Source organism: Dermochelys coriacea, chromosome 18, assembly GCF_009764565.3.
Source record: "Dermochelys coriacea isolate rDerCor1 chromosome 18, rDerCor1.pri.v4, whole genome shotgun sequence".
Lineage (NCBI taxonomy): Eukaryota > Metazoa > Chordata > Testudines > Dermochelyidae > Dermochelys > Dermochelys coriacea.
The window spans coordinates 14,409,607-14,435,782 of record NC_050085.1 but is presented as its reverse complement, the minus strand read 5'-3'; the positions used below and the strand labels follow the sequence as shown (position 1 = coordinate 14,435,782).

Genomic DNA, 26,176 nt, shown 5'->3' with positions numbered 1-26,176 from the left:
CACAAGAGAGGGGGAGCCAGGTCAAAAGGTAAAATTTCTTTAAGAGTCTAACAGGCTAAGAGCGGACCGGACCGTCACAAACAGGAAAGGAAACACAAAAAGGAAAGGTTTCAGAGTAGCAGCCGTATTAGTCTGTATTCGCAAAAAGAAAAGGAGTACTTATGGCACCTTAGAGACTAACAAATTTATTAGAGCATAAGCTTTCGTGAGCTACAGCTCATGAGCTGTAGCTCACGAAAGCTTATGCTCTAATAAATTTGTTAGTCTCTAAGGTGCCACAAGTACTCCTTTTCTTTTTACAAAAAGGAAAGGAAAAGTGATTCAGGTTTGAAAGAACAACAAAAGACGGCTTCATTAGGAGCAGCAGATGGGTAGAGACAGGGTGACATTTATAAAGCCTTGTTCCAGGCTAAATCCATACACTGAGTTTCTTTAATGCCCGATCGCTGTCTTGAGAACTGGAGCTGCTTCTCCCCTTTATGGACTTCACCGTTCCCAACCTGGAGGGACAAATAAGCCCGGAGGGACATCCAGATTTTCAAAGGCATTTAGATGCCTAACTCCCACTGATACTACCTTGGAAGACCTGGGCCTGTCCTTCAATCCACTCACCCAATGAGCCTGGAACTTTACTTCCACTCAAAGCTTCCTCCCAGAATGCCTTAACTGATTTCCTTCCCCCTCCCACCCTGGAAATGTTAGTTGGATGGTACAATCACAGCTGCTGTAGAATGCTAGATTAGTTTGAAAGACTGAGAAACAAGAGAGAAAGAGAAGGTGCCTCTTGAGTGAAATCCACTCCTGTGCAAATGTCCCGCTAAAGGTTTATGCATCACTTATGATTCTACTTCAGCTCGTGCTGGCCCTGTGCAAGTTTCCTGTATTACTGGACTGCAGCCAGCATAACTGATAAACTTCGCAGGCAGGCAAAACGATCCCAGTCAGTAAAATCTTTTGAGCAATTTTAATTCTTTGGAATCTTTCGGCTGGAAAGGTGCTTTGCAAGTATCAGTCAAAGACAGCAGGGCAAAACAGAGTCTGTAAACTCTGGAGTTCCAGCCTCTGGCACAAATCCCATCTCCTGAAGAACACACTAGAGAATTTGTTCCTAGATAAGGCGTTTGCACATGACTGATCTAAAGTGAGCAGCGCAGGCTGCCGGCAGTCTGAAAATTTTTCCTCCAGTTAGTGATTCAAAGACTTGTGGGGGGGTGGGGAAAAGTTATTTTGTCCTTCAGGTGCTGGAAAGAAGGACAGCAACACAGAGGAAAACCACCAATCCCTCAGTTAAACCAGGTGAGGACAAACAGAGACTCAGTTCTGAAGAAGGTGTATGTATTATTATTAGAATTGTACAGGCTTGCAGAAATTGACCAGAGTACTTTACAGTAAATTACTTTGATACATTGCAATCTCTGCTATTATATATATAAAAATCTAGATCTTGAAAAAGGTCTTTGGTTTCAGTGAACACAGCAACGTTCAGTGAGCCTGGCTGCATCCCAGAAAACTATGTGCTTCTGACATTCCCCAGTGCAATTCTGTTCATAATAAATAGCTCCTCTCAGTGTTATTATATATAAACCCTCCCAATATGAAAGTAAACCTGAAACAAAACAAAACAAAAACAGCTAGAAGACCCAACCATCCCACACAGCACAGATGTGTTGGCAGCTGAGAGTCTCACAGTATTGTTCATAGTCCATAGCTACAAAATTAAATAGGTTTTTAACTCACCCACATTTACACATTAAATACAAATATTCCACTCAAAACCTACGTGTAAACTTTGCTCATTACCTTCTAAAAAAAGTTTCAAGTACAACAGTCTAGTGGCTTGTTTCACTTCTACTGGTGAAAGAAAAAGATTTCCTTAATACGCTTTGTTCTACAGATTGCTTGGGGAATGCAGGTTAGAATTTGGAGCCTAGGGTAAAGCACCTTGGCTTGCTGTTGACCCTGTATGTGCCGAAGGATCCGGCTGAAGCGGCTGGAAAATGATAAAGCTCAGACACTGTCCCCTCAGGAATGATGGTTTTTGTGCAGTGGTCTTCTGCCTTCCCCTAAGGGCCCTGGAGGGGAGCTCAGGTCACCAGCATTCCTTAGATTACTGGACCGTTCAGAGGATCATGCAGGAGTTTTGCTTAATGGATTTCCTGCCAACCCCCACTGCCCAGACACACAAGAGGCAGAGTTTAGATTGAGTTCAGTAAACTTGGAGAAGTCTGAATGGGTGAGAGAAGAAAAAGTCTCATGGAGGGATCCAGGGGTATCCTCACCTGGAGAACTGTTTTGAAAACACATGCCCTTTGGAGCACTTCACAGGTAATAGATTTCCTCTTCCTCTCTTTTTCAATGCTGGCCAAGCTATGCAGATTCTTTCATTGGCACCCATCACCACAGTCTCTGAGCCATCACTGGCAGGGAAGATTGAGGGGAGTCCAGAGACGGAGGTGGACCCTACATGACCCTCCTCTGTTAGCTTTAGCAGGGCCTGTGGATCAGGTCAGGATTTCTGTCTACCCTATCTCCATTGCCAGCCCTGACTTTTGCACCAAGTCAATGGACTGAGTGCAGTTGTTACCCACGCTGCAGACTTTAGGTGATCGTGAATGTTCACAGGTCTTCACAGACTTGAGGCTTAGAGGGCAAAGGTCTGACTAATCAACAGAGCTCAAGGTTTAAAGGTGTCGCCAACTAAGCAGCTCCATTGAAAAGGAAAGCGACCAGGTCTCCCAATGCATAGCTCTAATACTGAACACACAAACTAACCCATCCAATGCCGGTTTCTCCTCTTCTATCCCCTCTGAGTCACCGACCTTCCCAGACACACAATGTCCTGTTAACTGAAGGGAGCGTGATTAGTAGCTAGGCTTCTTTTCTACTGCATGGAACAACGGCTATTCACAAAACCCGGTTCCCTACACAGCCGGGGCAGTGGGTTTCTGTAGAGTGCCTAGCATCCAATATCCCCCTAGTATGGTCGAAATGTTGGGGGGTGGGGAGGGACTTCATTTTTCATTAGGGTTGGAGGTCTTGTTCGTGCTCGTGGGCATCGTATTAAGAGTTGCTGGAAGAGTTCCAACATGGTGAAAACCTGCCGGAGCCAGAGCTCAGCTCAGACAGGAGACCCAGTCACTTGTAGGGATCCTTCCCCCTGCTCAATTGATACCCACCTTAAACGCTTCACAGCTAAAAGGCCTGGCTGAGAGCAGGGTGGTCAGGGTGGGACAGGCCCGGGAGTTTTAATGAGCACTGCTTTGGCTTACTGCCCTCACACATGATAAACCTGCCGGCAGCAGAAGGGCTCAGCCTGCTGCTCCTCGGCCTCCCAGAGGTTGTCGTAACTCAAGTCGCTGTGGAAGCTTTGGAGTTCTGCGTAGTCGTGATATGCAGAGTCGTGCTGCAGGCGGCCACTCCTGGGCAGGTTGTAAGCACCAGCGCTTCCCTCTGCAAATCAGGGGAGAAAGAGAGACCAGCAAAGCAGTTTACATTGATTGCTACAGGATTTCTATGCTATTATAAGTCTCTTCCAAAAATATACAACAGGGTAAGGGGCTGCAGTGAGAGAACTGGTAGCTGAAGCTCTCGGAGAGCAGATCCAAGAGAAGGATCAGCATAGCATGCTTGGCCCATAATGCCCTGCCCCAGCCCCAGATGGCCCAGCTCCTGGGGAGAGCTCCATCCCTACAGTTCTTGGTCTCACTGCTGAGACTCGTACAGAGAGTGCAGGCCAGCCACGAATGAGGCGGGTTGTTTTTCTTTGTCTCGTGGCCACTGAGAAGCCACTGGGAAGCAATGGACCTAGCAAAAGCCCTGTGTCAAATGCAAACCCCAACGTAAGCCAGAAAGATGGAGCCCAGGGACAGCAAAGGGGCCTTTTCTGTCACTAGCTGAAGTTGGCAGACACCAACCATGAAGCCTGGGTGGCAGAACACACAGCAGCTGCTGGCAGATTTAGAAAGTGTTGAGATACAGCTGTGCTGGGCTGAGCACAGCCAAGGCCCTGTTAGACGAGAGGCAGAAATCTAGTGCTGGTGTTGCATTGTACTGGAACCAGTCAGTGGTTCTGTCTGTCTCCTGGGGGACTCACCTGAGGACTGCAGTGAGGAGCCCAGAAATTCTTCCCTCAAGGAGGGGATCTAGAGGAAAGAAATAGTGACGAGGAGTGTCTCTTAGCACTTGGGATGTCAATGCCGGGATCTTTCTCACCAAAGAATCGCAGCTCTCTAGCTTCCCACCTCCAAATCCTCCAGGATGTACCCTGGTTCTATCCCTGAGGGTCAAATACTTTACACCGCTGCATTGTAACCATCATCTTTCTGGCATAATGGGCAGGTCCAGCTGGACCCCATCCACATCCTTTCTTAGTCACTCAGAGAGGTTGCTCTTGGGCATGCATCACACCTGGGCTGGGAAAATGGGCTTCTCGAGGGCAGTAGGTGTCCCCTGGACAAGGAGCTGCATCTTCAGCCCCCTGCAGCCTGTGGGAGCAAGGACGCTGCAGAAGGCTGGCTTCGTGGCTAAGTCCCCCAACCGGGACTCAGCAATCTGCATTCAACTCCCAACTCTGCAACAGAATTCCTGGGTGATCTTGGTCAAGTCCCTTAGGGGCTGGTTTTCAGAGTTGCTGAGTATCCATAGCTCCCATTGACTTTAACTAAAAATAGTGGCTATTCAGAACTTCTGATCTCTCTCTCTGTGCCCCATCTACAGATTGGGGATAATGATACTGACCCTACTTGAGTGGGGACCTGTGGGGATGTGTGTGCTAACGGGCTCAGGCTCTGTGGGGATGATAACTGCAGGAAAGCTTACAAATATAGAGGAGAGTAGTCCAGTGGTTAGGGCACTAACCTAGCTAGACCTGGATTCAAGTCACTGCTCTGGAACAGACTTCCTCCACGACTGTGGCCAAGTCATTTAGCCGCTCTTTGCCTCAGTTTCCCTTTTGTAAAATGAGGATAATACTTCCCTACCTCACAGGAGTGCAGTGAGGAGAAATCCATTATAGATTGTAAGGCGCTGGGACATTACGATAACGGGGGGCTATAAATACCTAAGACAGACATAAATAAGGACCTTGGGATATGACTCCTTATTAATAAAGTAACCAGAGTTGCACATCCCTTTCCCCACACCCTGGACTGAAATCACACCCAACACGCCTGCAGACTCTAAGCCACAGTGGGGCAGGAGGAGCAAACCCACTCTTATTTTACATAACGCCCCAGTCTGGATCTGGGCAATAGCCTACTTCTTGACCTACTCTGGCATGTACCACCAGAGATGCTGTTGTTACCACTGGCCATGTCAAGGTACCATCTCAGCATCAAGACATTTGTCTCCTCCTGGTGCAACACAAGGTCACCACAGGACGATGCTGCACAGTCTCTGAAAGATGTTTTCACCTCCTGCCAGCCCTGCTCCGTGGTCAGAGGAATGCCCTTTAGAAATGAAGGGGTGCCCAGTCATGCCTGGCTTCAAAATCTGGGCCCTGAGGGCACAAACACGTCTGGCGGCAGTGGGAGCGACCCAGAGGCGCCATCAGAGGCTCCCCATCTTGGCACTCACGTTTGTAAAACAGGAAAGGTTGGAGGGAGGTGCCAGCGGGAAGTGACACGAGGTGCCAGGGATGCTGTATCTCTGCACTGCGGGTGGCTCTCTGCCGCGGTTGGTGGGCAACGGATGGGAGGTCTTCTTCTGCAGCGGATGGGCCTCTGGGATTTCTGCGTAGCCGTTCAGCTGCTCTGAGCCAGTCTGACCATGGCATCTTAAGAACTTAGATGAGAACAAATCCCAATTTGGTAACTGCCGTCCCTGGATAGGGGCCTTCTCTGACTGCCCCCCACTTCCACCCACCCCGATGTCTCAATAAAATACCAGAGCCACAAAAAGAGATTCAGGGTCTAAACTTTAAATTCCACCGAGTTGACACACAGCCCCTCGATGAGGGAGGGGGAGTAGCCTCATGCCACTCAGCCATGCCCCCGAGCAATGACGAGGAGCTCCAGAGGGAATCCTGGCCAGGCACAAGGATGGGGGGATGGGACACTGCCACATCACAAGGCGGGGGGGAGACTGAAGGGCAGCTCAGGGCTCTGAAAAGGGGAGATGAAAGGGAGCCGCCATTTATCAGCAAGATGGCGCAGAAATGGCAGCAGCTTATGAGAGATGAGCTTATTGATTCATCTACACACCCCCAAACAACACTGCTGAAACTCAGGGGTTTGGAGAAAGCGGTCCCTATATCTGAATCACCCTGGTTTGGGGAAACCAAAGCTCACCGCCTACCCCCACCCCAGTCTTGGTGCCTTTTTGTTCATCTCTGGATCACTTGGCACCCTGATCCGGACAGAGGAAACCAGCTCCTCACTGCTTCAGTCCAGAGCCAACAGGCAGAGAACTTTGCTGGTCACCAAAGAGTACAGGCACCGGATTTCCGGATCTGTGGAACACTTGCCCAGGGAAAAAAGCTTGCAGTGCCGGGCATGGCTCTGTTGGGGTCACACGCTGTCAAAGCTCTGTGTACTAAGTGAAGGATGTGACTCCTCTTGCCCTGGGCAGCCCTACCGTCACATACATATAGTACCTCTTCCAGGAAGTCAGAGTCTGCAACCCTGCCCCCAGGGGTGAAGGTTGGCGTGTAGGGGTCAGTGTACACGGGAGAGCGGGGCAGGGCTGGTTTCTCCAGAGAGATGGGAGCTGCCAGAGTCTGATTTTCCCCCAAGCTCCATTGATTCCGCTGAAAGGAAGAGTCAAAAAGTTAACGCCAGGTCTCGCGGACACACTGATTCATTCAGGACCAGCGGGTGGGATTCCCCTGAAATTCTAACTTCAAATGCAACGCAGTCCTAAGTAATGGAATCACGGAGCCCTGGCTCTAGAACTGTGCATCAGTGGGGACTGAACTCAGCATCAATGGTAATCACTGGAGCTAACGGGGTAACTCCTTTGCTTGTGAACCAGTAGTAGGCTCTTATCCTTGGTACAGCTTGATGGAAACAGATATGACCACAGGCACTAAGCCAGTGCAGAACATACCACTGGCCTCTTCCCAAGACCAGCTTCACAATGTACAGAGTCCTAAGTTGCAAGAAAAGGTTACATCCGTGCTTTCCTATCTGTAACTGGAGCTAGAACCAGCCAGTTAGCTACAGAGCCTGCACGGAGGGCAGTGGCTAATTGCTTTGCTTACACTTAAAGCTGGTCCGGCCTCTCTGATCTTCTAGAGACCAGATTTATCTAGGAAAGGCTCAGGAAGAGGAGATGCCATGTCCTGTGCCATAATAATACCCCCCTCACCATGTAAAACCCTCTTCTTTACCAGCAGAGCTCCAGTCAGAGCAGCACTCACACAGCCTTCGGGTCCAGGAGCAAATGAGGGGTTAATGAGCCCTTGCTCCATCCAAAGCAGAGATGAACCCATCCCGTTTCTCACTCCTGCCCCCAAAACACCTGCTATTGTGGAAGTAACTTTCTGTGAGTTGCCCTTTAAGGGAAGCGAGGCAGAATGCAGGGCAGGAGCATGGAGAGAATATGGATGCCTCTGTCGGCAGGTGACCAAATCCCTTGGGTCCATCTACTCCACTCCCCTCCCCACCACGAGTGTGCTGACACTGGAGCGTAAAGGCCTCGGCCACGTCATCCGCATCCCAGTGAGATGAGAAGCCCTTACGTTGTTCGAGTCCAGATGCAGCAGGGGGACCCCTGGGTGCTGCTGGGAGCTCCGTGGAGAGTAGGGATCATTGTACACTGGCGACAGCAGCTCCCGGTTGGGGTTTCCGGGAATGAGGCTAAACACAGTCCTTTCCGAGTCCTGGCTACTGGGCTGTGGCTGCTGGGCAGGTCCACATTTGCCTTTGGATTTGCGAGCGCTGCCGCCCCTCTTCAGTTCTGGTTTGGGGATCCCGGTACTTGCCCAGCTGGGGTTTGCCAGGCACTGAAACAAGACAACAAATGCTGTGGACCAGCTGTCATAACAGTGAGAGTCCGGACACACGTCACCCACAGGCACACAGACGTGATTAGGCACACACCTACCAGAATACACACATGCTCGTGTTACAGTGAACGTGAACTAGCAGGTGACTGTGCAATTAAAGGATGAATTTTAGTTTCTACAGGCAAAGGGGCAGAGTTAAGGGTGTGCAGTAATCTTAACTTGGAGGTTCTCTGACCTTTCAGTGCCTTCACACTGTATCCTCACCATTCTTTGAACATAGCTTTTTAGTGTGGATTTAATACAGATTTCTAGTGTAATATTAATGAGGATACTGATCTGAAACAAGGTCCAATCCCCACAACTGCTTTGGAAATTCCCTTGCTGATCTAAACTCTCATTTAACCAAATTAAGCCAGTGGCCCCTATTCCATCTGGTTAATTGCATGTAAATTACTTGTCAGGCTAGTGCATCAATGAGTAACTTTCATTCAGCTTTCCTGACCAGCAGCGCAACCCCGACACTGTTGAACACACCCATTCCTCCCCAACGTCAAAACTGGTTCCCTACGTATGCTCCGGGCTCCCTGGAGACCTCACTTACATGGACAGGCTGGGCATAGCCAGGGGACAGCGGGTCTTCAGTCACTCTGCCTTCAGGCATCAGAACAAATGATTGCTGGTCAGGGATGGAGCCACTGTGCTGGGAGTGGTGGGTTGAGGTGGTAAGTTTCCCTCGTGACGTCCAGGAGTTTGTCCGCCCATCGGAGGTGAGTGAGCCTCTCCCGCTGCCTGGGAACTACATTGGGCATGGTTAAAAATACCAACACTGCTCATTGGTAGATTCAGGCTCATCCATTCCCCACAACATCCCCCAGGCTCTGACAGAGACCCCCAGTGGTCAGCTCGCCCTCAGATCCATGGGCAATGCTACGTTAGCATTGGCTGCTCTTTCAGTGAATTTGGTGCTGGCCTGACAGCCCAGAGTCCCCTCGCTAGGCACAGACCAGGGCCATGGCAACCTCCGCTGATGACCTGAGAGGGAGGCGCTGCCCACCAGGTGTGGGAGAGGAGTTAAGTGCCCGTGAACTGCGAACCAGGGTGCTATATGGGGGCCAGCTGCGATGGTGGTTTGTGCGGCGGGGACACGTCACCCTCGGGAACTGGAGTGAAACCCATCAACTCATTGCACATTGGACACTGACCAGTCGTCAGATGGGAAACAATTTTGCTCACTGCCATGCTGGGCTATTCGGTGAAAGACTGCTCTGGTGAGTGGGGAGAGGAAAGGATGCAGGTGGGACTGTCGCAGGGGTGGGGTGATGAGAGTCAGGGTGAATCCAAGGGCCTTCATTGACCTTTACTCCATCCCTGTAATTTCTAATGAGACTTCTTTGACATCCAAGCTGCATCTCCCCTTCATATATTTCTGCTGGCAGCTGCTGTTCTAATGCTGATTCGGGCATATCAGTGCAGATGCAGTTCAGATGAACTACCTCTCCATCTTTAAGAAATGAGCAGTCTGGGATTTAAATGACGAGACGCTCAGCAGGGGGAAAATGTCCTCCACTAATTCCCAAGTCCTGAACTCATTTCCGCTGCAAATGGAACAGGATGAGCTGGGGATGAGTGTGGAGGGGTGTGTCACCAGCGCTTAATTTGTGCCCAGGCTGAGCCCCGGCATCTCTAGGCTTGGCAGCTCATAGCCCTAGCACCTCGGGTCTTGCTGCTTCATTTATGAAAGTAGAAAAATTGCGTGAGCCCCAGCACCTCTTCCATTACAAATTAAGCACTGGCTGCCACCTTTGTAAGTCACCATTATTGTCATTGTAACAATACATCATTAAAATTGCACAACAGATTCATAATCTATGGCTGGGAATCTGCTTTTTATAGGGCTCTAAATATAATCTAAAATGATCAAAGACTTTCGTTAGTGCCTTTCAGGGTGGGACTCAAAGCAGTCTTGTGTGTCAGGGCAGTCTCATGCGACTAGAGATACGACAGCCGGGAGTCCTTGAGGACACGCACTGATTGCCAGGCCATCCTGCAATAAATATATACATTACCTGCCCAAGGTGTGGTGGCTTTGATCCCGAGAAGCTTTCTGATCCTGAAAGGGAAGAGTCAGCATTTCGAAACTGGGCTGTTTTAAGGCAGTACAGCCACTCCTGGTAATCTTCGTAGCTGGGGCAAATGACCTGGATTGAGTTTATTAGTCGGCCTGGAAGTAAAATAAATTACATGGTTAATGAGGCAGATTGAGAGTCTATCTTTCTCCCCTCTGAAATCCACTGAGGACTAACTTCCCCCATAGGCGGAGGGTCTGCATGAGGCCTAGGCACCAAAATAAGGTGTAAGTAGGACGTAAGTACTGCACGGACCTTGGTACTGGGTGAATTTCCCCTGTTGTGCATCTACCCAGGAAAAATCAGCACCTGCATTTCAGCAACAGGCCAGCAGCTGAGCTACAGGTTTTGAATTATTAAAGAGAATTAAATATGTTCCTAAACTTAGTTCATGAAAGCTTGTCTCTCTAACCAACAGAAGTTGGTCCAATAAAAGATATTACCTCCCCCACCTTTCTCTTTAGTTCACAAGACACAGAATTCTTTAAATCTTCTCTTTTTTTTTTTTAAAAAAAAGTGATAGTTTTGTATATGTCATTTCAATAACTACAATACAGTAAAAGTTGTTTTATCTGGCATGTTGCGGGAGGGAGGGTACTGATAAGTAAAAAAATGCCAGTTAACTAAGAGGGAGGGAGTTTGGGTGCAGGAGGGGATGCGGGGCTAGGGTATGGAGCGTGGGTTCTGGGAGGGACTTTGGGTGTGGAAGGGGCCTTAGGGCAGCAGGTTGAGGCTTGGGAGAGGGTTTGGGATGCCGAATCCGGGAGGTGCTCACCTCTGGTGGCTCCCCGCAAGCGGTGACTCCCCACAAGCGGTGACCTGTCCTGGGCTCCAGCTGCTCCTAGGCAGAGGCACGGCAGGTGGCTCTGCATACTGGCACCGCCGCCCACAGCTCCCATTGGTCACGGTTCCCATCCAATGAGAGCTGCACAGCCAGCCAATGATGGGCAGTGCGCAGAGCCACCTGTTGCACCTCTGCCTAGGAGCAGCCAGAGGCCGGGACAGGTCATCACTTGCAGGGAGCCGCCTGAGGTGAGTGGCCCCCAGATCTGGCACCCCACACCCTCTCCCGCACCCAAACTCCCACCCAGAGCCCGCACTACACACCCTCTCCAGTGCCCCAACACCCTGCCAGCCCCTCATTAACCGGACTATAAACCAGCATTTCAATGAAGATCTGAAATGCCAGTTTATAGAGCTTTCCAGTTGGTGAAGTGCCGGATAAAATAGCTTTTACTGTACTTAAGTTTAGGCATAAATTAAAAGGGGACACAGTCAAGATAAAGAAACAATCATAACAATTGTTCCTCCCAATGTTTAGTCAAATAATGATGCTTTAAAATCACTAGGTGTAGTAGAAGAAAAATAAACAGGAAAAAATAACTGTGGAAATTGTTCTGAATTCTGTTTTATCATCAACATTTAGAAATTTGAGATTTCACTGAAATTTCTTGTCAAAATTCAAAAATAAAAGTTAAGCAGGTCGCCCTGTCATCACAGGGTGCCTGCTGTTGGATTATTTTTGTATTTCACACAGCTCAGACAGTGAAATTAGACTAGTAAATTTCATTTCTTGTTTGTACGGGGTCAATTCATTTTCAATGTCTGGCTCTCACGCGGTAGTAAAAAATGGTTTCTGAACACAGACTTTTCACTGGCACAATGTAAATATGTTTCCATTGATGCAAACATTTCTGCCCAGATTAAGTTTTGGAACTCTACCACCACCCTTCTACATAAAAATAAAGTTCAGAAGCAAGATATTATTTTGGAACCTAAATTTTAAATGACTGAATCAGATTCCCATAAATCAGTCTGACTGTTCTTAATGCAGTATCCATCAGTCACCTACCTTCTATTAGAAAGGAGCTTTTTTGGTTTTCTTCAAAATGAACTTGTATTGCATTCAGTGGCAGTTCTCCCTGTTTGTAGAAAGGAACAGGCTTAGAATTCCACAACGTGAGAGCATTCAACATTTCCCCTCTTTTTACTTTTTAAACTTCAGGCTGTTCTTGTCTGTATTGTAGCATCTGAACCTATAACTAGGAGCAGGCTCCCATTGTACGAAGTGCGGTTCACGCACATCAGGAGAGACAATGCAGAGATTATAGTCTAAATAGACCAGACAGCCAAAGGTGGAAGAAAGGAAGCCGTATTATCCCCATTTTACAGATGGGGAACTGAGGCAGAGAGAGACTAAGGGCAAAATTTTCAAAAGCACCTAAGCGATTGAGTCTCATTTCAAATGTGACTCAGGGTTTGTCTATACAAAATATTAGGCTATGTGCCTCAGTGGCAATGTAGCACAGACACCTCTTACATCGACAGAAGAGGTGTGAAAACCCCATATCCCTGAGCGGCAGAGTTAAGCCGACCTAAGTCCCCGTGTAGACAGCGCTAGGTCAACAGAATAATTCTTCCGTCGACCTATCTACCACCTCTCGGGGAGGTGGATTACCTACGCTGAGAAGAGAAACCCTCCTGTTGGTGTAGATAGCGTCTACACTGAACCACTACAGCAGCACCGCTTCAGTGTAGACAAACCCCTAGTCCTCTTTGAAGTAGGACTAGGTCAAAATGTATTAACTAACTGTTCACACACGTCCACAGGGTGCAGGGTAGATTCACACCCAGCCTACCACAATTTGTTTGAGTTGACAAGCCCGTCGTCTCACTGAGAGTCAATGGGATTTAGGTGCCTAAATCACTTAGGTGTTTTCAAAACTCTGCCCCTTAGAGTAGAATTTTCAGAAAGTATTTAGATGCCTAAATACCTTTAAAAATCTGGCCCTAAGTGCCAAGGTCACGCAGACAAGACAGAGTCAGGAATTGCACCCAGAACGTGAGTCTGACCCCAGTGCCTTAGCCACAAGCCCAGTCTCTCCTATGAATTTTCACATAATGCACAGAAAAAAAATGCCTTTAAAAAAAACTGTGACTGTTGCTCGAATGCCCAAGCCATGGAAATTATTTATAAGGAGTCGCCGAGCTCTGACCTATGGAAAACATTTGCTTTCTCCTGTGCCACTGTTTTCAAATTCTAGTGATTTTCTGGTTGGTTTCCCCACATGGATTGCAAACACTCGGACAACACTTTGTTTGGTCTGGTGGACAGAATAATAAGACTGATGAAGACATTATCACTAGTTATGAGTTTAAGGATTGACGTGCCATTAAGTGTCATTGAAGAGATGTCTCTCTAAATAAATCATATACAGTGGTAGTGGCATGAGGTGAAATAAAATACCTAGGACTGTCCAGCTTTGCAAACATAAATCCTCTCAACAGGTCAGCCTGGGAAGTGCTATTTTCTCCATTTAATCGATGAGAGAACTGAGGAAGAGATGTTAAGTGACTTGCCTAGGGACAGTCAGAACAGGGATTAGAACTCAGCAGGAGTTACCATATGCTGTGGGTTTGATAGTGTCTTTACATCAGTGGCATGGCCTTTCAGGAGAACTTCTCCCAAGAGTTACTACAGTTAGGGTATCAGTTAGGGTCTAAACCCCATTTTCCTTTAGTACCCAAAAACCTCCACTGAATTTTGGGTGCACAACAGATGCAGGATTGGTCTGTATAAGAGCAGCTGACCCCAGGATCGTAAAGCCACAGCTCACTGGAAACAATTCACATAAGAGATTTATTTATTTTTTGGTATTTCTCTCTTTTTTTAAGTAGGGGAAATGGCAGGACACCAGGATCTTTGTTTCTTAAGAGCCCTGTTTACTTGCAGCCTGATGTCATCATAGTCTTGTTTGTGAGCGAAGAGCAATTTGCATGGCAGCCAGTCGTGTTGTCTCTGGGAGAGGCTAGTGACCTCGGAGTGGGGAAGATGAGCCAGGAACTAATGAGTGCTTAAAAAACAAAGGTCCAGTTTCATGCAGACATCCCTAGCGATTAGGCTGGGGAAGGGACACCTATGAACAGGAGATGGGCAGAACTGATTCCAAACAGAAAGGCCAAATTCATCTACTGAGGTCCTTTAGCCCAGTGTACCCAAATGACTCAGTGCAGTTCAAAATTTTCCAGACCTCACTTGTTCTTTCAGGGCCAGATCTTCCCGCCTCTTTCACTAGTGCACAATTTTTTCCATACAGCCCAATTAATTAGCTCCCATTTAATTGGCTCCTTGGCCTGATTCTCAACTGCCTTGTACAGTGCAGAGCAGGTGTGAAATGCTCCCAAACCAGAACAGTAGCATTTTACAACACCCTCTATGCTGGAGTAAGTCACTGCACAAGGCACAGGACAATACAGATCCAGGCTCTGAGCATATATAATTATCATACATATCAGAGGCAGGCAGAAACCACCATCCCCAATGAATCTGTAGAGTCAGAACATACACCCCATCCCATTTGGGCTCCCATTTGGATTTGCCCCTCTTGCTGCTGTGAAGAGGGATTTTGAACAGATATGACTATGCAATAAGCAGAAATCAAATATGTTCCTGCAGGTTCTTGTTCTGGGCCCTAGTGAAATCAAGGGCTGTTTGTTCATAGCACACTGCATAGAAATCACCTGTGAAAACGCACAGGCTGGCACATTTCATTCTCCTTTGCGAACCTGGCCCTTGTGGGGAAGGTTGGCTTTGGGAACGCACCTGATGTTTGCTGTGTTGTACAGCGCCACTGATGTGAAAACGGGTCTGCTGAAGAATGGCACTAGAATAGTTTCACTGTAGTCATGGGTGCTTCTTTCCACGGTCCTGGGGCCTCTGTAATAGCAGCTAGCCGTACACTATCTCCTGGGGCATTTCTTTGCCACATTAAGGACAGTGAGCTAGTGATTAGACCAACAGGGGAGGCCTGAAAGTCAGGACTCCTGGGGTCTGATCCTACCCCACGCTGGAGCCTCGTCCTGGCTCTGACACCTGGTCTGTGTGTGACCTTGCTAGGGAAAATCCAGTCACCGCTCTGTGCCTCAGTTTCCCCAGCAGGATAAGAAATTATTACTTCCTTGCCTGTGAGGCTTTCACGAATGCATGGGTGTGAAGCGTTGCCAGGCGCTGGGCTGGAAGGTGCTGGGACTGAGCTCAGAGTGCTGGTACATTTATTGTTCCAGCACATCTCAGTCTGACTGGAGTAACCACACCCTGATTACTAACTGCACTGCGAGCGTGCGGCTGGAAAAGCTGCTGCTGTGCAGTACATTCTCCCCCCGCGTAGGCAGGGAACGTCTCCCTTTTGCCACCCTCCCAGCATAGCAAGTGTGGGGAAATAATGCCAGCCCTGAGCAATGCCCGGCATTCCTGCTTGTGAGCAAGCCTGGTACAGAAAGGCAGCTTTCAGGATGGGGGTGGGGAGCCTCTGGGATTCCCAGCTCGGCAGTCTCCAAAGCCCCAGCGCATCGGTGTAATCTGCCCTGCAGCTGAGGAGAGCTGGTTGCAGCTTCGGCCAGGGCCCATCAATGCTGCGACCTACAGACCCCCTCATGGCACCGAACCCGGGACACGTCCAGAAGGCAGTGCCAGCTGCTTGGTAGGTGCTGCCTCAGGCCCGTGGCCAGCAGAGAGGCCTGCAGAGCAAGAAGGGAGGGAGGTCGCTCAGCGAGAGCAAGGGATGGGCCTATCTGCCTGGAAGCGCAGGGCAGTGTCTCCTGGGAGAAAAGGCGCATGATTATCCAGTACTTTATCCCCTTCCCTCTCCCAGCCACATGCTCCCCTGGCTCATGGGGGCAGCTCCAGCTTCGGTCAGCAGCCTCGCTATTCGCTCCCTGCTCCCAAGGGAAGAAGAGCAGTTCTGTTTGCAGTCCTGGCCAGTGCAGGCCTAGCGCTGCAAGCTGCTGAGCGCCCAATCCCCCTCGGACTCCTTCCTCTCCGGGGCAGCCCCTAGGCTAGGGGAGGAGTCGTCAGAGCCCGGTTCCTGGCGCACAAGGACTGAGGGGGCATCACTGTCATAGCCCAGGGAGAGCTGCTTAGGTCGGAACCCCCTCAGCCGCCGACCCCTCACTAGGCATCCAGCATTGCTCTTTGCAAAGCCGGGGGAAGGGGCTGAGATCTCTTCACTCACACCCCGGGCTCAGCTTCGCTCTGTGAACGAGGTTAACAATCCCCAGGTGGGGAAAACACACAGGCAGCTTCCCACGGCCTCCACCTCAGCTGCTTTGGCTCCTCTCTCCCTCCTCCGGCACAGAGCTGGCTTCCGCACACGCACAGGCAGCTCCTGCTTTGCAGTCCCAGGTCGAGCCTGGGGGCCTTTTCCCATCAGAGGTGAGTCAGAACCTACCTGCTCCATCCAGGGGGACCTGACTTTCCCCAACCGCCCCCCCACCCCCAGCTGCCGCCAATGGCAACTCCTGCCGTTTGCATAGCACCCAAGAGGAAAAGGATCTGGTGCTTTCTTCCCCACCCCTATTGCCCTGGATCTTAGCATCCACGCTCAGGGCAGAAGCCTTGGCAGGAGGATCCTGTGCCTTGACATGTCTGTGGAAAAGCAGGTTCCTGCTGCAATCTCACGAGCCTGATGAATCACAGCCATCAACTCCGACCCAGAGGAACTGCCTTGGAGCAAAGCCTGGCTACCCCGGCGGGAAGGAGATGCCAAGGGGATCGGGGGTCTGGTATCACTGGCCTAGGCTTTCCAAAGTGACTAGTAATTTTAGAAGCCCAGCCTGAGATCTCTTAAAGGGGCCCTATACTCAGCTCCAGGCTCTCTGAAAGCCAGGCCCACTTTAAGGGATTTCAAGCCGAGTAGCCAAAATTGCTCATTTGCTTTCGCCAAATGTAGGCTGTTCTCTGGAGGGGAGGGGAAAAGTAATCACTGGATTCCTTCTCCCCTCACCCCAGTCCCGGCCCTCTTCTCCAGCCCTTGGGGCATCGAGTGTCCGGCTGCAGTCACAGCTGATGGTAAGGCTGCTGCTCATTCCTTTCCTGGCTTCCAAAGTATGTCCCCACCCCGTCTCCCAGGGCCAAGAGGGAGACACTGTGTATGGTATGTCAGTGATGGGCATTTCCTGGGACCTTTGTCTTTGTGAGAGGATAGAAATACAGACCCCCTCCCAGCCCTCTGTCCCTTCCGCTTCTGTTGACTCTCTTCCCTCCAACATCTTCTGTAGGAGACGAGCAAACTCCTCCCACCTCATTGCAAACCCACTGAAACATTGCAATGGGCCTGGCAGCTTGGCTCACGCTAGGATGTCATGGGGTGCTCAGTCTGTGCAGGGTCAACACTGAAATTATTGGGCCCATCAGAATTTCCCCACTTGGCCTCTCCACTCCTCTGACCTCTCTCTCCTCTACAAAGCCAAGCTCGACAGCATGGTGCTTGGAATTTTTTCACACAACGCACTATCAACCTGTGGAACTCCTTGCCAGAGGATGTTGTGAAGGCCAAGTCTATAACAGGGTTCAAAAAAGAACTAGATAAATTCATGGAGGATAGGTCCATCAATGGCTATTAGCCAGGATGGGCAGGGATGGTCCCTAGCCTCTGTTTGTCAGAAGCTGGGAATGGGCGACAGGGGATGGATCACTTGATTATTTGTTCTGTTCCTTCCCTCTGGGGCACCTGGCACTGGCCACTGTTGGAAGATAGGATACTGGGCTAGATGGACCTTTGGTCTGACCCAGAGTGGCCGTTCTTATAAATTGCAGCCACCCATCTACACTGGAGCTCCTGGCATTGCTCCCACCAGTAGAGATCAGCCCAGTGTTGACTACAGTAGGGAAACGACATGGATATTTCCCATTGCTGCTAAGATTTTCATGCCTTTATGGGCAGGTCCAGATGTTGCTCCGGATCCTCACTCTTCACCCAGTACCCTGTGTGGCACTCTTCAGCTTACGGTAAAATGTATTCGGTGAAGACAACAAGCAAACCCAATGCACCTAGCAACCTCAACTCCAGCCAGCCAACACCCTGTGCCCCTCCCCAGAGAAACCCTGCATCACGCGGGCCATCTCTGCCCGAGCGATTGCAAGCCAGCCCAAGGTGAGCGGAGATTGCTGGGGAGCATTGCAGGGTATGTCTCAAGATGGAGAGGATTGCAGGGTTGCCACCCAGCCAGTTCTAAGCCACAACTAAACATAGAAGCTGCCTCCGCCCAGACACTGAAATACCCAGGCAGTGGACTCCCTTCCCCCTGGACTTTTGCAAGGTGGTTCTCATGGTAGGATACCTTACGACATCCCTGTGCCACCGTGTTGGCTTACTGGTCATACAACAGGGTTGCAGCAAAAGGAGAGAAAGCAAAGAAGAGCAGAGGGGGCCTAAACGAAATAAAGTGAAGGGAGTTTGGGGAAGAGAAAGGACTTGAAAATGCACGTACCTTAAAGTAGAGGCCATTGTGCTCTTCGGAGATGATCACCAGTGTGGACGGGTACAGGATCAAAAGCCTGTCGTGCTGCTCCTGAGACAGCCCAGGGAAGGAGAGTTAGCATCAGAAGAGGCAATGGGAAACAACTAACGGTGGGCCCGATCCAAAGCGGATGGACATCAGTGAGAGGCTTTGAATTCTTTCCACGGGCAGGGTTTAGGTCCGTGAATTATAGGTGCCCTTATTCTTCCACAACAGCCAGAAGTGCAGCTTCTAGACAAGATTCCAGCTGGCTCCAAAATTCTAACTTGACCCTGCCAACACTTACACACATGCTTAACTTTACACCCGGGTCATCCCATTGAGTGCAATTGCTGCTCATGTGTGCAAAGTTAAGCACACACTGAAGTGTTTGCAGGATCAGGGGCCTATGATTTTTCCTTCCAGGGAATGTGGTGTGGGGGTTGATGTTTCTTTTAGTATATGAATCAAGCTATTGCTTTCCCTCTCTTTTAACACACACACACAAGTCATGAATTTGCACATCACAACACACCTGGCACCTCGACTGGTCTGGTACTGCTCTCTAGCTATGCCCAGTGGCTTTTGTGTTGATCCAGAGAGGCCCAGCTAGCCCAGGGGACACACAGGCACTTCCTTGCCTGCAGGGCTAAGGCCAGGGGGTGCAGGACGGAAGATTTGCTTTAGTAACTAGGATGAATATGGGAAGGGGTCTGAGTGGGAGGAGCCTGCTGGTGTGAAGAGGAGGAGGGCTAAAGAAAATGGTACCCCCATTGGATTCTCATTGTACAGATAGATTTTTTTTCCTGTTACTGGATGATTAACTTTTTTCTGGCAATAGCAAGTCACTTCATTAATTCAGGGTCTTACCTGGAAAGGCAAATGCTGCAGTTTCACTTTGGAGACGCAGAGGACATCACCTAGAGACTCTCGTTGGGTCCCTCTCCATTCCTGGACAGGCGTGTTCTGCACAGACCACCTCAGTTCCTCTTTCCCTATGGAGTTCTGCTTCCAGTCGCTCTAAGGAAATGGGGAACAATGAGCAGGCACATGAGAACCAGGTGGAAGGAATGGAAAAACCAAGCCTAATCATGCGAGAACCTTCTCAAGCCCTAGAGCCCCTCCCCTGACTGCTGTCCCCTCCCCCCTGCAAATTCAACTGGAAGCTAAACTAAACCACGTTTTAAGGTCTGGAAAATTCCATTAACTTTTCTTCTCCATCATTTATCATATTTGCATTGCAGGACTATCACTGAGAGTGGGAGAGTTTAACTAGGAGACAAGCTGGTCTCAGGATATATTTCAAGCGTGGCTGGAAGCAGGAAAGAGTAAAAACCTGGAGTGAAAACAAGAGTTCCATCCCAGAATTAATAATAATTTGCCTCAGTTTCCTTGTTTGTAAAATGGGGTTAGTTCTCCAAGGCTGTTCTATGTATGAAAAGTGCTGGATGCATGCTGAGAGAGAGGAAGAGATTGGCCTAGAATCCCACACGGGGTCAGTAGCAGAGCCAGGAAGAAAACGCAGCTCTTGACTTTCGTCCTGTTTCTGAACCACCCTCTTCCTTTGAAAGGTTTTGCAGATTTGGGAAATATGCAGAAGCAACCATGGTTTGGGGTGTTCATTCAAGCTGAAGCCAAACCTCTGAACTTCCTGAGGTTTCTCCACCATTACAGCTCATTCCTGTTTTCTTCCATTAAACACACCCACCATTACATCCTTTTAAAAGGCCCCACACATACAAAAGCTCAAGAACTCAGAGACATGTACAAAAAGGAAGTTCCAAAATTAAAACAAACACACACACACACACACACCCCAGAAGTCCCCCAAGCTTCTTTCAATTCCCAATAATGGATTATTGGGTTCCTTATCACAGAAACTTCAGTTTCGTTCTGAGGATAGGCCACCAAAGAAAAAAAAAAAAAAGCAAAACATGAATGTCCCATTTTTTTCTGCAGTAAAAAGAGTTCTCAAGTGACAACATTGTCCGCACGCAAGTTGTTTGTGTGTCTATCTGGGGATGTTTTGGCAATGACAGCATAAAGGGGAGGAGGTAGAAGAGAAGGTGGGGACTGTATATTGCCCATGGACTTAAACTTATTATACAAGCCTGATTAACAAATGAGAATAAAGGAAACCAGATCTATGCTCTGACCTGTTATTAAAAGATCTACTGTTACTTGTTTGGGACATTTCACCGGTTGTAAAGATCCATGATTATCTATGGCACTAGCTAAAGAATAATAAAGAACAATAGTCCAACAAAAGGCCATTGATGCAGGCAGTAAGGGATGCAGGCTATAATAGTCATGGGGTAGAAGAAGGGACATTAGCTACAGCCACTGTGCCCACTCTACATTGATTAATGCTAATTATGAGACAGTGTCATCTAATGATTAGCGCAGGTGACTGGGAATCTATACCCGCCTTTGCCACTGTGTCACCTCTCTGGTCCTCCTCCCCCTTCATAGATTCATAGATACTTGTAAACGGGGGGTGTACTACAGATCTCAGGATTAATGACCATTGCACATAAAAGGCTTGATTATCAACAATGCTGACAGATGAAAATCCACATGCCTTTCCAAAGCCTATTTTTACAATAGCAACAGGTCCCTGCCTAATAAAATCCCAGACTGCAGCAATCCCTGACTGACAGCACAGCCCACGGACTCGTTAGGCAGGTTCTCTTGTCAGCTTGACAGCCGATTTCCTGTCTGCTCCTGGTGGCCTCAGTCAGCAGAGAGATGTTTGATGGGCCTGGAAATCATGCAGCAGCGAGCGCTCAGCTGTTAGAGGCAGACTAGAAATTATGAGGGGTTGGCCTGTCAGACGGCTCCTGCCAGACAGCCTTGCACTTCTGTGTACCGAGCCCGATGATTCATGCTGGGAGCAAACTGACGAGGGTGGCTGCGCTGGTGGTTTGGCAGGGCAGGAGAGATTTTGCCCAGAAAGAGTTTCTAGGTGAAGGCTTTTGAAGGGGCCTCTGATTGGACAGGTAGTTGTGGGAACAGCCAGTCGGTATTAGGCATTTTATCTCAGATACATATGACGTCTAGCTGTGAATGCAGCCCAGGGCCACCCAGCACAGACTGCTAAACCTGATGGAGCAAGGCTTTTCCTTGCAACTGGAAAGGAATCAGACAGCGGTACCTTTTCCCCTCCTTCCCCAATCTTTGATGATTTCCCTTCTTTCTACTTTAGCCCTCCTTACCTGATCACTACAAGTGATAAATTAGACCAAGGGACTGGGAGTCAGGAGGACTCCTGGGATCCATCCCTTGCTCTGCCACTGCTTGACTGTATGACCTTGGGAGAGTTACCTAACCCTCTTGGTGCCTCAGTTTGCCCCTCTGTGAAATGGTGAGGATAAGAATCAGCTGCCTCGTCAGGGTGTTGAGGGGCTTAAATAAATGCATGTAAGGTGCTTGGAGGTCCTCAAACGGAAGGTGCTGTAGCAGGGAAAAGTTATCATCTGTCATCACCATTCCAAGCCAGTATTCTCTTCCAAACCTGGCTCGGCACTACTCCATAATACCAGAAGGGGTTACTACTGAGCGAGGCAAGGCATATTGCTTTCCCTCCTCCTTCCCCCATGCTTCCAGCTCCTGCTGGCCCATGGAGAAAGAGATCAGCACCACTGCTGAAGCCCAGGTGTTCTGCATATCAGCAGCTTTTGGCATTTGCAATTAATAGTTTACACTAGCCAATGGAATTGGTCACTAGTGGCTGCATGTGGGGGGGGGGGGAATTTAAGGTGCTCCCAACTCCCCGCTAAAGTGCTCAGCTGCTTAACCCGGGTCCCCAGATATCAGGAGTAAACCACTGTGTCATGGTGGCACAAAGGCTTCTGGGACACAGAGGAAGATGGGCTCTGATAGCAGGGCCAAGGTACGCAGAAGGTTGAGACCAACTGATTGAAAGCCTGAGATCATCCTGTTCCTGACCATGGCCCAGGTCACTAACCTGAGATAGGAAGGACCCGTCCAGGTTTCCCCCATTCAGATGGATCTGTTTCTCCAGGTGATAAAGCCATCGCTTGAGCTCCGACTCGCTGGGGCAGTACACGATGAGGGGGTTCAGCAGGGGACCTAGGGACCCAAGGCAGAAGATGATGTGAGCATATACAGCAAAATGTTAAGTGCTACCAAGGTACTGCATGCAGCACCAAAGGGTTAATCAGCTCTCCCTGGTTGCTAGGCAATAGTGTACTGCGCTCAGCCAATGAGAGAGGTTGTTCTGATGAAGTAGCACTTGTCATTGGCTGAGCCTAAGAACTCATGTTGCTGGGAGAATTTTGTAAGAGAGAGTTTTCCACCTTGCTAATGTAGTTCTTAAAGGGGCACTGTCAGGTAGAATTAGATCCCAAATGTAGGCAGTATAAACACACAGCTTTTATGAAACCCTGAGATCGCTGGAAATGTTTTTATTTCGTATAAAAATCCAGTCCAAAAAAAGTGGTTTTAAAATTCCTCTGCAACCCTAGCAATTCCAAGGGCTAGAAACAAAAGGGAGCTGAAACAGACTATTTTCACAATCTGATTCTAAGCTGTATGACAGGTTTCAGAGGAGCAGCCGTGTTAGTCTGTATCTGCAAAAAGAAAAAGGAGGACTTAGTGGGGGATTGGTCCTGCAGGGGGTTGGACTAGATGACCTCCTGAGGTCCCTTCCAACCCTGATATTCTATGATTCTATGACTTGTGGCACCTTAGAGACTAACAAATTTATTTGAGCATTCGAGGTGCACAATAATTAAAACAAAACAATAGGGCAAAGTCAGTCCACTTTTTAACATTCTTTCCTATGTAAATATTATAGGTAAAAGAATAAACATTTTTATAGGTTTTTTTTTTTTTAAATAATCTTACAATGTTCCCTTAATAAAAGCAGTTGGGATTTCCTCTGTTGTGGCCAACTTTCACTGCTCGCTGCTGAATTTTTAAAAACCCTCCATAAATGTGAGCAATGTTTCAATTGCCATTACAGGCAAATACAAAATTGCACCAATCCCAGGCAAAATGTTCACAAATTCACCAAATAGCATATTATGGTTAACCCATTTGTTATGTATTTGTCACGTTCGCTTTTTTGTCGTAAATTCTCATATGTGACTCCAGTGGCTCTAACAAACGGTTCGCTTACGGCGTTACCAAATAAAATTTGTGCCAGACAATGTATAACTGCTCTCAGACATAGCCTTGCTGTATGGAACGACCCTAGCCACTGCTGATTTTAATGTTTCAAGCTGTCATTTCCTTAGTGTGCATACCAAAAGTCTCTCACACCTCTTACCAGTCACTATGATAACATCCTAGTGATGTAAATAAACTACTTCTGGCAGGCTGCGTAATGTCCACTACCATTAATAATTAACTAGATGCCTCTCATTAAAACTGTATTAGGTGCACTTTAAATAAGATTCTGATTTTAGCGTCTGCACGGTTGGGGAGCGTTGAGATGAGCAAATTCACAGTATGCCATCATAAAAAATCATGCTCATTAGAGCGATGCTTTGCCCTTCTGTGGAACCTTTCATCTCAGAATCCCAACCTGTTCTACAAGCGTTAATTAATTAAGCCTCTCAAAACCCCTGTAAGGCAGAAAAACTGCCACTATGTCCGTCGTACAGATGAGGATATTAAGGCACAGAGCGATTAAGTGACATGCTCCTTTAGACTGCAAGTTCTTTAGGGCAGGAACTCCCTCTTGATTATATGAGTTTACATAACAACTAGTACAATGGGCCTCAATCTGACTAGGATCTCTGGGTCTTACTATAATATTAATCCCGTCACATAATGTGTCTGGGACAGGAATAGAACCTAGAGTGTCAGGTGCTAAACTGAGATTCATGGGATCTAGATTGGATTCCCTGCTATAGAGTCCCTGTTTGACCCGGTGGCAAGTCACTCAGCCTCCGTGCCTCAGTTTCCCAATCTGTAAAGTGGGGCTATAGCACTGCCCTTATTGGGGGGGAAAGAGGGAGGAGCAGGTGCAGGGGTGAAGGTGTCAAGCAGAGACATCCTATGGGTTAGGAACCCAACGCTGGCTGCCAGCCCTCTCGTTCTTAGAAGCCTGTCAGAGATCAGAGGCACTAGAGGACTTCTGTGTACATCAGAGAGCTCCGTCCTTACATGGCGTCTCCATTGCTGGCTGGCAGCGTCCGATGATGATACCGATAATTATACGGTTGCCAGCAGCTGCAGAGGGTGCAGAATTGCACAGGAATTCATAGGACCCTGCCAAAGTCACTGGCTTTCAACAGGGGATGGTCTTGTATCTAACGCACTGGACTAAGAGTTAAGAATCAGAGGTTCTCGCCCCAGCTTTGCCACTGACTGCCTGTGTAGCCTTGGGCATGTCACTTACCCTCTCTATGCCTCCGTTTCTCCCTCTCTAGAAGGGGAATAATACTTAATGGCCTCACAGAGGGAGGTGAGGATTCCTGAGTGCATGTTTGTACAGCTCTTTCCATTTTCAAAGCACTAAGTATCATTATTTCTTCCTGACCCCACCTCCATCTATATGTATTCATATTATGGTAGTGCTTATGGGTCCCAGTAATGGATTCGAACCCCCTTCGTGCAAGACGCTGGACACTCAGAACAAAGAGAAGGTCCCTGCGCCACAGAGCTTCCAGTCCAAGTAGAAGAAGAGAGACAACAGATGGATACAAGCCATGGGATCTTTTTCAACCTTTGTGTGCTAGATCAAAGACACACCCAGGCAGCAGGATAAGCAGCGGTCACACCAGCTGCCTAACCAAATAGGAATTTTAATGCATTTTACCCAATAACATATTGCACTAAACCAACTAACTGTAAATTATGTCCAGGTTTAATGCAACATCTTTGATCTGAATCTCTGGAGGACTGCGCATCTAAATGTGGTTTGAACATCTCACAAGGTACGTGGCAGCCCATGGAGGTGAGTCTCAGAACCTGGGTCAACAGACTCAGTCTCCCGGGGCTGGCACAACAGCACTAAAAGTAGGCATTGCGGCTCTGGCTTGAAAGTCCCCACCCCATCCTTAGAGCCTGAGCTCCAGCCCAGGCCATAACATCTGTCCCGTTATTTTTGTCCCCATAAAGACCGAGTCGGTTGACCTGGGCTTTGAGACTCACTCCCATGAGTTGCCGCTCGCTGTGGAGACAGACTCACACTGGCCCAAATTGGACCAATCGAGGCATTTTCCACCAAATGCATCCGATGAAGTGAGCTGTAGCTCACGAAAGCTTATGCTCAAATAAATTTGTTAGTCTCTAAGGTGCCACAAGTCCTCCTTTTCTTTTTGCGAGGCAGTTTTGCTGCACATGCCGATGAAGTGGTGCCTGAGCACTGGGGCACTTGCAGTGGGTGGGGGGAAGAGAACACACTGCACAGGAAATGCTAAGCCACGAGGCTGTGACTCACCAAAGAGTTCCCAGGATATCCTGGTTTGCCATTCGGGATATAGCAGCCTTGGGGGCGTGGGAGGTTTCACAAACCTCAGAAGCTATTTCTTGAGCTGCTAAAGGTGGCGGACCTTTCCCTGCAGTGTAATTTTTAGCAGCTGTGGCCTAATCAGATGTCCCTCTGATTCAGGTAAAAAAAAAAAATATTTTTTTTTACTGTGGTTCTATGACTCATTTTCTAGCCTGGTTCACCTGAGCACGTAGATCCCGGCACCATGCACAAATTAGCTTTGCTAGCGTCGTATCTTTATGGGTGGTTAGTTACCTCTGCCTACTCTCCGTGGCTCTGGATTGCCGTAATTCAACAATGAGTAAGCCCAAGTGAGCCTTCAGCTGCTGGGCAGGCAGGTTATTATCCCAAGAAACCTTTTAT

General features: G+C 48.6%; 1 protein-coding gene across 1 annotated transcript in view; it reads right to left on the bottom strand.

Annotated features, from left to right (window-relative positions):
• Positions 1 to 1,307: 1,307 nt before the first annotated feature.
• LOC119844907 (pleckstrin homology domain-containing family N member 1) overlaps positions 1,308 to 26,176 on the bottom strand; it is a 40,959-nt gene continuing 16,090 nt past the window's right edge. The window contains exons 6-16 of the mRNA XM_038376347.2: positions 22,316 to 22,440; positions 19,219 to 19,368; positions 18,340 to 18,420; positions 11,924 to 11,993; positions 10,012 to 10,166; positions 8,547 to 8,741; positions 7,679 to 7,942; positions 6,593 to 6,745; positions 5,575 to 5,781; positions 4,094 to 4,142; positions 1,308 to 3,450 (exon numbers count right to left, since the gene is read on the bottom strand). Of these exons, the coding sequence (XP_038232275.1) occupies positions 3,275 to 3,450; positions 4,094 to 4,142; positions 5,575 to 5,781; positions 6,593 to 6,745; positions 7,679 to 7,942; positions 8,547 to 8,741; positions 10,012 to 10,166; positions 11,924 to 11,993; positions 18,340 to 18,420; positions 19,219 to 19,368; positions 22,316 to 22,440 (1,625 nt within the window). The 3' untranslated portion in view covers positions 1,308 to 3,274. The remainder of the gene's footprint in view (positions 3,451 to 4,093; positions 4,143 to 5,574; positions 5,782 to 6,592; positions 6,746 to 7,678; positions 7,943 to 8,546; positions 8,742 to 10,011; positions 10,167 to 11,923; positions 11,994 to 18,339; positions 18,421 to 19,218; positions 19,369 to 22,315; positions 22,441 to 26,176) is intronic.